General features: G+C 42.8%; 2 protein-coding genes across 2 annotated transcripts in view; one reads left to right on the top strand and one right to left on the bottom strand.

The window, feature by feature from the left end:
- The window catches only part of zbtb25 (zinc finger and BTB domain containing 25), a 6,616-nt gene extending 4,685 nt beyond the window's left edge, over nucleotides 1-1,931 (top strand). The window contains exon 5 of the mRNA XM_017302096.1: nucleotides 3-1,931. Coding sequence (XP_017157585.1) covers nucleotides 3-419 — 417 coding nt within the window. The 3' untranslated portion in view covers nucleotides 420-1,931. The remainder of the gene's footprint in view (nucleotides 1-2) is intronic.
- Nucleotides 1,932-8,006: 6,075 nt separating this feature from the next.
- On the bottom strand, nucleotides 8,007-11,699 carry LOC103457130 (C-1-tetrahydrofolate synthase, cytoplasmic-like). The gene is made up of 9 exons (XM_008397084.1): nucleotides 11,629-11,699; nucleotides 10,866-10,919; nucleotides 10,661-10,797; nucleotides 10,387-10,487; nucleotides 9,554-9,690; nucleotides 9,356-9,467; nucleotides 9,160-9,287; nucleotides 8,361-8,425; nucleotides 8,007-8,161 (listed from the first exon to the last, which is right to left on the bottom strand). The coding sequence occupies exons 3-8, from the start codon at nucleotides 10,780-10,782 to the stop codon at nucleotides 8,372-8,374; spliced, it is 654 nt and encodes a 217-aa protein (XP_008395306.1). The 5' UTR covers nucleotides 10,783-10,797; nucleotides 10,866-10,919; nucleotides 11,629-11,699; the 3' UTR covers nucleotides 8,007-8,161; nucleotides 8,361-8,371.
- Nucleotides 11,700-11,721: the final 22 nt, after the last annotated feature.

Below are 11,721 nucleotides of genomic sequence, written 5' to 3'. Positions count from 1 at the left end.
AGGAGGCGCTGCGGCAGAGCCAGGTGCTCGCCAACCAGCTGGCGGCGGAGCTGAGGCGGAGCCGCGGCGACGGTGACGGCGGCACAAGCCCCGCCCCCACCGTGCTCCACTCCCGCAAGCGGAAGATCGCCTGCGCCGTCTGCAGCCTGCGCTTCTCCCACAAGAGCCAGCTGCAGGAACACATGTACAGCCACACCGGCAAGCCGGGCCGCTTCCACCGCTACAACCGCCTCTGCAGCCAGCTCTTCCAGGGCTCCGCCCACTTCTGCGACGCCGCCGGCGAGCCGGGCGGAGGGGGCGGGGCCTCGGCCGCGCTCTGCGAGGACGCTAACCGGGACACGCAGGACAACGGCAGCTCCTGCTACTCGCTGGACTCCGAGGTGTCCCAGGAGAGCGTGGACGGCGTTCCTGTCGAGTGATGATGATGTCATAATCGAGGACTGTGTACCTGTGCAGGTGTGTGTGTGTGTGTGTGTGTGTGTGTGTGTGAGTGAATGTGGGTAAACCAGTCATTCTCTCAGTTTCTCTCTGGTTTGTGTTGAACTTTGTGGAATGCTCCAGCTGATGATGATGATGATTACGTCATCCTCATGCTGGAAGAGCGTCCGGTTGTGAGGAAGAGGATGCTGGGCCGCAGCTCTTCATCAGCAGACAGCCGTGCCTTGATGACCGACGGCCGCCTGGCAGCGCCAAGCTTCGTGACAATCTGCAGCTTTCTGACCAATCAACTCCTCGATCTGGTCCTGGTGGAAAGAAAGTACACCCCGCCTTACCGGAGCCACCATCAGTTCTGACAGCAGAATTTAGTAGGGAAACATTTCACATATGTGAAAACAACCAACACAGTAAAAGTGCACTAAATATTGTCACACTGGCGTCATCTTGTTGTTCATGCTGCAATGCATCCTGGGTAGATGACATGTGCTGAGCTAGGTGCTATGAAGCTAGCTTCAGCCAGACAGAACAGAAACATCGAGTAATGTTCAAGCCCTTCAATTTGAACTGGAGCGTTAGCTTTAGCTAATGGTGTTAGCTCTAGTTAATGATGCTAACTGTGGCTATTGTTGCTGTCTCTAGCTAAATGTGTTAAATCTAGCTACCAACATTAGCTAGAGCTAATTCAAATAGCTATAACTAATGGTTTTAGCGCTAGGTAAAAACCAGAGCCAGAACCAAAGCTCTGATTATTAGCCAGAGCTAATAGTCAGAGCTTTAGCTAATCATGGTAGCTCCTGCTCATGGTCTTAGCTTTAGCTAAGCAGTAAACCAAAGGCTGGTCATGCTAGCTTGTTCTCAGACATTTTCTCTTCCTTAGCTTCTTATGTTTTGTTTTGCATAAGCTTCTGTGTATCCTGTAGGTTTTGATGAAGTTCGGTCCAAACTGGGTTGTCAACGGAAACATGAATGAAGGCGATTCAATGGCCTAGTCAAAGTCCAGAGAGAGATTGGACCAGAATTCAAGGCATATATGTTATGGGGTGTACTTACTTTTCACCAGAGCTAGATCAGTCAGATGTTTACAGGCTCAAATCATCTCATCTGTGTTTTGGTTCTGCTGCCATGACGATGTTTTATTTTCATTTTTTTGAAAGTTTGCGGCCTGGGATCAGTTTCTGTTTCAGAGATCTGATTGGAGTCAGAGTCAGAATCAATCAGGTGTGTTGATTAATAATCAATAATCCCGTTCGGATTAGCTGTAAAATCAGAAAAAAAAAAAATTCAGAATGCTCCTTTAAAGCTCTCTGCTGCTGCTGGGGTCAGAGGTCACATGACCAGGATGCTTCAGCCGAGGCGTCACTGAACGCGTGACTGTCGTCTTTCTCTCCGTGTGTCGCCATGACAACAAGAAGTTCGGTGTCGACGTGTTTTTGTACACGTTTTGTTTTTCATTGATGGAAATGTTTTGTAAATAAATGTCCTTTTTCCACCAATCACGTCGCAGATCTTTAATTCGGAGTTCTCCCTCGTCCAATCGATGAGTCGATTACTCAGGAGCTTCTTTAGTCGAAAATAAATTAACTATTTTAATGGAAATGAGCTAAAAATGTGATTTATTTTGAATAAAATGACCCAAAACGACAGTGGACCTCTGGGTGCACTGGCAGGTTCAGACCAGCAGGGGGCAGCAGAGGAATGAGAAAAGTATTTGACATTCCATGCAGAATTATTAATATTACTAAAACTTATATTGTATTTATATATATATACAAACACATAATCACCTAGTCATATTGGTGTGCATAAATCAATGAAATAATTCAGTGGTTTATTCACCAAAACAAGCTGGTCAACTCAAGGTGATAAATTAAAAACATTAATTAGGATTTTGTTTGCATCTGGGAAGAAGTTCAGAACTATTCCAGGTAAATTCCCAACTGTTCCAGGAGAATTAAAGGAGAAAACAATTCAATTGTTAGAGGAATAAGACAACATTCAAAACAGAAACTACTCAATGACTCAGAATTAAACTATTATTTGTCTCTGATTTTTCATCATATGTAGTTAAATTTCAGTAAATTTATGTTCCCATCAGCTCATCGGAAAACATGAAAACTTGAATCTTTTTCACTCAGATGTAACAGAAATTAACTCCTTTTTGTCCTGTTTTGACTTTTTCTGATGTAAAATCAACATTCCCTTTGTTACCTGCAGGTGGCGCTGATCAGTTCCCACCTGTCCGCAGGTGAAACCAGCGTGTTGAGACAAAGTCCAGGTTTGCCTCCACTTCCCAGAATGCCGTTCGGTCCGGACTGATTGGTCGCCGCGCTGTTGCTTAGGGACAGATGGGGGTATTTCTGCTCTCCATCTCTATAGAAACAAAAGCTGCTGCTCTTCTTCTTCACACCTTTAAAAATAGACGTAATCAGGAGGATGAAGACCTGCTGCACATCGATCACTGATCATTGATTACTGATCAGAGAAGCAGCTGAAGGGTTTATTTCCTGTGCGACAGGAAGTCGGAGAAACACGAGGAACAACTGGATCCACTTCAGCTGCAGATTGTCGCTGAAAGACGTTCCGCTGCTTTTAGAAATGAAAACATTTCATCTTCATCCGCATTAATCTGATGATTAGCATAACAAGAACAACCCGCGCTGCGTTCAGGGACAGATCGATCAGGAATTATTATTTATTAGATTTTAAGAAATTAACTAGTGCATCACATTTCAACATTTATAATAATGTAATAAATGAAAGGAAACATAAAAATACTCGTTTAGTAACTGAGAGACAAACTGGGAATGAAACTGAACAAAATAACTTAACTGGGATTTTAAAACCATTAAACTCCTTTATTATTATTATTATTATTATTATTATTATTATTATTATTATTATTATTATTATTATTATTATTATTATTATTATTATTATTATTCAGCCCCTCTGACTGTCCTCTTCTTCTTTATAAAACATTAATTTTAGTCAGAGAACATCAGTTTTCTGGACTTTGACTAGGCCATTTTAACCCATAAAGCTGCTTTGATCTAACCATCCCTGCATGTTTAACCCCAGTCTCTTTTCTGAAGGTTTTCTTCCAATTTAGTTTCATCCATCTTCCCATCAACTCTGCCCAGCCTCCCTCAGCATGATGCTGCCACCACCGTGCTTCACTGTGTGTTCAGAAAAACCAGCTTGTTTCAGTTTTGGTTCCATCTGAACAGAGGAATTTCTTCCAGGGTTTCCTGAGTCCCTCAGGGCTTCTGGTGAACTGGAAACACGAATCCTGGCCTTTTCCTCTCCTCCATGTCCCGGTCCGTGTCCATGTCCTGGTCCATCTCCTGGCAGGTCGTCCATCATGTCTCCATGTCTCTCTGAGACGCTCAGAGCCTCAGATGTTGTAGAACCAGAACCTGCTGCTGGCCTCCATGTTGCTATTTTAATCATTTTCCTTTTCTCTCTCTCTGCTGTCACATAAAATGCTTTAAATCTCGTCCCTCTGCCTACATGCATGTATGTAGCCTCTCTCTCTCTCTTTCTCTCTCTCTCTGTCTCTCTGTGTGTGTGTGTTTGTGTGTGTTTGTTGTTTTTTTGAGACTTTCTGATGAAATCTGACAGAAATTCGTTAAAAGAAATAAAATCCTCGCCCCCCTGAGGCGATGTCACTTCCTCCAGTGCTGCTGTCAGCTTAGTGAGCAGCAGAGGGGTGTGAAACGCCAATCAGTGCAGTTGCCATGGAGACCGCGGCGGCGATGCAGCAGCCTCAGCATCATCAGCTGAGGATGAGGAGGAAAGACGAGCTCGGCGCTTCAGTCGGAGAAACGGATCGGATCAGCCGGACGGACCCAGGTGAGGCTCTGCTTTATTCCCCTCTGATCGCTCTTCATGCCCGATGACGTCATCGTGCGCGTGTGATTACGTCATCAAGGTGCACAGAGTTTCAGATTTAAAGAAGGAACAGAAACGGCTCTTAGGGAAACTTTGTGCTGCAGCAGGTGTGATGGGTCAGCAGGTTCTGATCCGGTTTTATTCGGATGTCGACATTTGAAGCGTTTTTAATTTTTCCTCTTTATTCCTCAGATTTACAGAGAAAATAATAAAGTTTGATAAAGTTTGGTTAAATTTCCTTTTCCATTTCCCTCCCTTATAATTGACCTAAATGTAATAAAATCTGCTTTGGACGTGGAAACATTTTTAAATCGGTCACCTTTGATTTAACATTATTTTTTTTTAAATTTGATTTATTTATTTTATATGTGACTCTAAAAATCACATCTTATTAGATTCAAGTTAAGAAAAAACATTTTCAGAGAGGAAACGACTTGGTGAGACGGATGTTTTTTTTTTCAGAATATATTTAAAGAATATTCCGTCTAAATTTGCTCCAGTTGCCGACGGTCATTGGAAATGATTTTGAAAACCAGTTCAACTTATAAAACTTCATAAGAAAACAGTTCATGTAACCTGTGTCACTCAGTATATTCAGAAACTCTGACTGTAGACGTTTTATTTAATCTAATTTTGATGAAAATGCTGATTATATATATGTGTGTGTCTGCTCAGACAGTTGTAACTTTCCAATATGTTTGTACTTCGTTGTTCAAGACAGTCTTGGAAAAAATACGTGAAGGAGTTTTTCTCCTGCTGAAATAGAGGATAAATAACATGAAATATAAATTATGGTGTCGTCTGCATACAGTCAAATCTTACAGTAAAAACAGATTAAACTGTGATATGCAATTATCTAAATTAGATATTTCGATAATTTTCATTATCTAAATATGAACATCTGGAGTTTTTTTTACTTGTGCTCTGAATTAAATTTAAACTTTGAAGCTTCTTTTAGAGCCTCTGAATGAGTTTACTTTACTTTTATTTGTGTGAATATTCACTTTTATTTTTCCCTGAATTAAATAGCTACTTAATTTAAGCAGAAAATGTCTTAATAAGTTTTGGTCATGATTGATTGTGTAAAAATTAACAGGCTAAACTAAATTCAACTTACATTCAATCAGTCTCAAACTCAAAATGTTTCAAAAATCAAACATCCATTTTTAAGGATGAATCTTGAAAGATATTTTTATAATTAAATTTATGTTGAATGTTTGCTGTTAATTTTAATCTTAGAATACATTGAAATGGTTCAGTTAAAGTCCATTAAGTCACTGGTTCAATAAGCCCCGCCCCTTAAATGCTGATTGGTCAGCCTCGCTGTTAGAAAACGATGTGATTGGTTGTTTTGTGATGACTAATGAACATAAGCTGAAATGGGAAATCTTCATCAACAAAGAAAGAAATTAAAGAAATGCAGTTAAAATCACATGAATGTTTGTTATGTCATCCTCCTGCTACCACTTCCTGTCATCTTCTTCATCATTTCCTGCAGTAGTAAAATCTGGTTGTTGATCATGTGAAGTAAAAAGTCTTTCCATTACATTCATTTCAACGCAGCCAAAAAAACACTTCATCCTTGTGCAAAAACTTTATATAATAAAAGTTTTTTTTAGGTTGGCGTGTTTCCATGAGTGAATTTATTTTCTGAATATCAAATTCTGCAATTTTAAAGTTAATAGCAATGCAGATAAAAATGCAAAGAATTAGTGTGAAAGTAACTGATGCAGAAAAATCATGACAGCTGGAATCGGTTTGGTTTCCTGTTTCTCAGTTTTTATAGAGTTGCTGTTGATCGTTTTCAAGTTGCTGCTTCCAGTTGCCGAGCGGCGTTGACTCTCTGAGTGACTGTGAGTCTCGGTTTAATATCTGCCGCCGCCTCGTCGCTCATAAATCACCATGAGAGTCTCTGGTTGTTTGTCTGCAGCTTCCCAGGAGTTTAATCTCAGCAGCTGATGGTTCATCTCAGCTAACGGCGACGCCTGGAGCCAGAGGGAGATCCAACATGGCCGCCGAGGACGGAGAGCGAGGAGGACTGAGGAGGAAGCCGACGGGGCCGGCGAGGCTCCTGCTGGGAAGAACCAGAACCAGGAGCACCGGAGAGGAAACCAAACCAGAACCAGCCGGAAGCGGGGAGGAAGCGTCGGCTGTGAGCGACGACCAGGCAGCCTGCAGGGGGCGCCAGAGAGCTGCAGGGAAAAGGAGACGCAGGTGGTGGAGCGGCGTGTCCTCAGCAGTGGGCTGCATCAGGAGACAGGAGGACGGTGAGGCGAGTCCACCAGAGGGGGCGCTGCAGAGGCAGGAGGATAGTGTGGGAAGTCCACCAGAGGGGGCGSWGSAGAGRCAGGAGGAYAGTGWGGSRAGTCCACCAGAGGGGGCGCTGCAGAGRCAGGAGGAKAGKCAGGAGGACAGTGAGGCGAGTCCACCAGTGGGGGCGCTGCAGAGGCATGAAGAGCCGAGGAAGATGAGGAACGTTTTGAGGAGATTCGTTCCGCTAAGGAAGAAATCTTCTCCTTGGTTCCGGACTAAACTGCAGAAGTTCTTCATCAGAGCGGGAAGGAGACGATTCGTCCCACCGGGACACGAAGAGGACGCGGTGCCGGAATCAGAACCGTGTGCCTCCAGGCTTGCCGAGATTCCTGAAGGTCCTTCACAGGTCCAGATGTTCCACCACCAGGGGGCGCGTTTACCTGAAGAACCGGAACCCGCAGCAGAGATGGCGGACCCTGAAGATGGACCGGTGCCAGTCCAAACTGCTCATATAAACCAGGTTCTGGTGCGGGACGTGTCCTCAGAGGAGGACGAGGTTCTGTTTGACTCAGAACTGGTTGTGGACCTCCATGACCAGCCCACGTTCCCCCCAGAGGACAAAACGGTCCAGATGTCTGTCCCGCCCCAACCGTCCACCAACGGACCGTCCATCCGGATCCAGCTCTGTCCTCCGGATGACTCCGCCCAGGAGGAAGAGGAGGAGGAGGAAGGCTGGGTGGGCGTGGCCTCCGCAGAGAGCCACCTCCTCCACCTGATCTGCTCCGACCCGAGCGAGCGGCAGCTGCTGCAGGCGGCGCGGTCGCTGGTCAGAGCCGCCATGACCGCCGCCGTGGATCAGCTGACCCGAGAGCAGCGGGGCAGCGGAGGCTCCGCCCACCTGGAGCCGCCGGGCGCCAGGTGACGGTCTGAGACGGCAGGAACGATCAGAGCAGTGCTGGCAAATACCTAGCTTAGCGTTAGCATTAGCTTTACTGAAACACACACCTGTATAGATAACAACCTGTTCATGCTGTAGCCTCATAATAACGACCACATGAATGTTTCTCCACCTGAACGCTGCATCATAACCGACCTCTGCTAAGCTAGCAGCTGCATTTCAGCGACACTTCCTGATGGGAATATCAAAATAAAAGCGCTTCCTGTTCTGATCATCTTACGATGTTGTCATTTATACTTTAAATTTAAACATTCTTAACAGGAAAAGGCTTAAAGTAAGTTAAAAACGAATTATAAAACCGAGCAGATGAAAGTTTAAAAAGTTAAAAAAAATAAAGCTGAAATCTGCTGTTTCAGGAGAAACAGTCTGCCAGGCTTTAGGTAACATACTGACTACTGGTATCTACACCAGAAAACCACATCAGCTGTTGGTTTCTGACAGGATGAATGGATCTGAATCTCAGCTCTGAGGTTTAGTTGTTTTATTGACTGTAAACATTTTTATCATAATTTATGGTTAAACATATTTTATCTGCAGGTTGAAAAGTTTCAAGATGAAACAAAAATATAAAAAATGGATCCAAGCTGCAGATCAGCAGCTGGAGCTTCACTTCATCCTGAGCTGCAGAAAATCAACAAAACAGAGAAACTTTAACATCAAACAGGCTGGAATCAAACAAATGAATTATAATAAAACACATATTGATCTGGGCTGAATCTGGTTCTCATCTCGGTTTGAGCTGCAGGAAAACAGACGTTTTTAAAGTTTTTTTTAAAGGAAAAATAAAAACTAAAGTCAGAACATGAAGGCTTTTATTTACCTGTCAGATTTTCACCTGAGCGACTGAGACCTGAGGAGGAACCGCTGAGCGCTTTGGACCGTGTTCTGAAATGTTCAGACATGAAGAAACTCTACGAAAATATTCAACATATACAAAATATATATAAAAAAACAAACCAGGAGACAGAAAAATACTGACTGGACATCAGATTTATGTGTAAATATTATTCAACCAGGAAACGATGAGCTGCAGAAATTATAATTATTATATAAATTATAATTATTTAGGAAAAATTTAATAAATTCTAATTATTTATAATCTAAATCTGTTTAAATCTGTTGGACTGAATCAGGATGAAATGATTTAACTGGGAATTTAATTTTAATTTAATCAGACTGGATTAAACATTTAATTTAATTTGAATTATTAATAATAACATGCATGTATATATTAATAATAAATAAAAACAGAGTCAAACTTACAAAATTGTTACGATAAAAAATTATTAATTATGATCCCAAAAATAATGAATATAATTATTGATAATTAATTATTATGAATAAATATTTATCCAGTAAGATCAATTTATATAATTGTATGTAAATAATATAATTATTTTGTATTTAATTATTATTCAAATTAAACAAATTGAATGTGATTTAATTTAAATGTAATATATTCATATTTTCTGATTTATGCTGTAAAATTTGACTTTCTGTGAGAAAATGAAATTAAATTTGACTGAATCAGAAATAAAATGTTCTTACTGATGTATCTGATGTATTTTATTCTGATAATTGTTCGTTATTATAAATAAAATGTGGTTATTAATATTAACCTCCATCAGCATGGCCACCGTCATCGGCCCCACCCCTCCAGGAACCGGCGTTATGAATCCTGCTCTCTGATTGGCCGAGGCGTAGTGAACGTCACCAACCACCCGTTTCCCGCTGGCTTTGGTCTCATCTGGAAGAGGTCAAAGGTCAGGCTGGTGTTCCCGCCACAGAGCTGCACAGGAAGTGGATCTACTGAACCTGGAAGGTGATTGATCCCACAGTCGATCACCACGGCGCCGACCTTCAGCCACTCCCCCCTCACCATCTCTGCTCGGCCCGCTCCCACCACCAGGATGTCGGCCCGGCCCACCTGCACAGGGCGGGGCGGGGGCGGGGTCAGGGTCAGGGCCGGCCGCAGACAGACGGCGGTCTGTCAGCGGTCAGTCTGTGACTCACCTGCTCAGGTAGGTCTTGGGTCTTGGAGTGGCAGGTGGTCACGGTGGCGTGGCGCCACAGCAGCAGGTCGTGCATCGGAGCGCCGACGATCTTACTGCGACCGATGACGACGGCGTGTTTACCTGCCACTGACACACCTGAAACAGGAAGTTCATGTGTTCATGTGTGACATCACGGGAGGAAAGAGATTAAAGATGGCTTCCCTGAAGTCATGTGACACAATAAAACCTCTTTAAAAGACAGGAAGTGGAGAAAAAACATTCTTATCAGATGTAATGTGAATAAATAACAAAGCTTTATTATTATTATTATTATTATTATTATTATTATTATTATTATTATTATTATTGTGTGTTTTAAGAAAAGCAGAAGATCTATAAGGGGAAGATCTACCTGGTGGACTGGGATGTAAAGTTCAAGAACATCTGAGTTTAAATCTGAACTGCTTGCAAAAACAGAGTTTTAAAGTGGTCTAGTCAAAGCCCAGAATAAATCTGACTGAGATGTTATAAAAAATCTTTAAACAGGTCGTTCATGTTGATAAATGTGTCCAATGTGTCTGAATTGAATAAATTCTGCAAAGCAGAGGGTCAGACTTCCTCCACTGTGATGCTAAAGACTCGTTAGCATCCATCATGCTAACAATATATAATTGGCGGCGAAGAAGAAACATCCAGTTATCAGGTTTAGGGTGTGAATATGTTTCCTCAGAGTTGGATTGGAGTTTCTTCACTTAAAAACATTTTCATTTGAAATCATCATTTTGTTTTCTGTCAGGTTGTCAGTTTGTCTCTTTTCTTCATTAGCCTGACTGAGTGTGTGCGTGGCGCCACCTGTCTGCCGGATGAGCTCCATGCAGCCGTTGGGGGTGCAGGGGATGAAGCAGTCGCTCAGATCGCCTCGAGACAACTTTCCTGCGTTGATGCAGCTCAGCCTGCAGGGACAGGAAACAGCCAGCGCTCGTTAACCAATTAACCTGAAACCCCGTGTGATTGGTCGATCCGGTCTAAGTCTAAGTCTTATGTATTGCATAAGGAGGGCGGGGTCAATGGAAGAGGGTCCAGTGGAGCTGCAGATGAGTGAGGTCAGAACCGGGCCAGAACCGACCCGTCCACGTCCTTGTCGGGGGAGACGGTGTTGGTGATGAGCTCGGTGTCCATCTTGTGGGCGGAGTCTAGAGGCAGCTGGACGATCAGGCCGTGGACCGCCGGGTTCTGGTTGACCGCCATGATGCTCTGCAGAACCTGCAGGGCGACAGGAAGTCGTCACCACCTCCTCACCGCTGGGGTCACCGACACGAGCGACCTCTGACCTCTTCCTGAGTCGCTGAGCTCGGCAGCCGGATGTGTTTGGCTTCGATTCCGATCTGCAGGGAAAAAACGAAACTCTGTTTAGTAACATCCAGTTCAACATTTACAAGATTCTCAGGATAAAAGTTTAAGGCTCAAATATTCATAAAAGTCTCAAAAGTTTTCAGATATGAGATGATTTCCGTTTCTTTCCGTTTCTTTCCGTTTCTTTCCGCAACCAGAATGATTTTACAGCAGCTCAGCGCCCTCTAGTGGGCGAGCAGGAGAACTTAAATATTAAAATACAGTGTAAACTTTGATAATAAAAAACATCTTCCTGACATAAATACAATATTTTTCATATTCTCCTTTATTCCACTTTGAGTTTAGACTTAAACTTGTCAACAAATGTTTTAGTTAATCAGTTTAATCGACTAGTAACAAATAGAGCAACTTTTTTAAAAAGTCGAGTAACTTAAAAAACAAAACATTAGTGACTAAAACAACATTTTTCATTTTTACAAATAACCAACAAAAAACCTAGTTATTTTTTTTCCGCAGTCTCTCTCAGCTGTGACGTAGACTGCAGTACCACCGTTCCGCCCAAAGAGGGCAGCATTTTCAGGCAAAATATTATTGAATTAAACAAATGTACATGAAAATGTCAGGATTTGAGCAGAAAAATAAAGATAGATCCTTTAAGGAACAATTTAGATATTTTATCAGTAAATAAAAGTTTATTTTGGGTTCAGTTTCTCCGAACCGAACCGAACCGTTTCTTCTCACTTCGGCTGCAGCTTTCAGTTTGGAGCTGATGTAGAGGTTGGAGTCGTCTCTGTCTCCCACCTGGAACACACACACACACACACACACACACAC

The sequence above is a fragment of the Poecilia reticulata genome, linkage group LG21 (genome assembly GCF_000633615.1).
Source record: "Poecilia reticulata strain Guanapo linkage group LG21, Guppy_female_1.0+MT, whole genome shotgun sequence".
Taxonomy (NCBI): domain Eukaryota; kingdom Metazoa; phylum Chordata; class Actinopteri; order Cyprinodontiformes; family Poeciliidae; genus Poecilia; species Poecilia reticulata.
The sequence above is the reverse complement of the archived record's forward strand: the minus strand, read 5'-3'. Positions and strand labels throughout refer to the sequence as shown.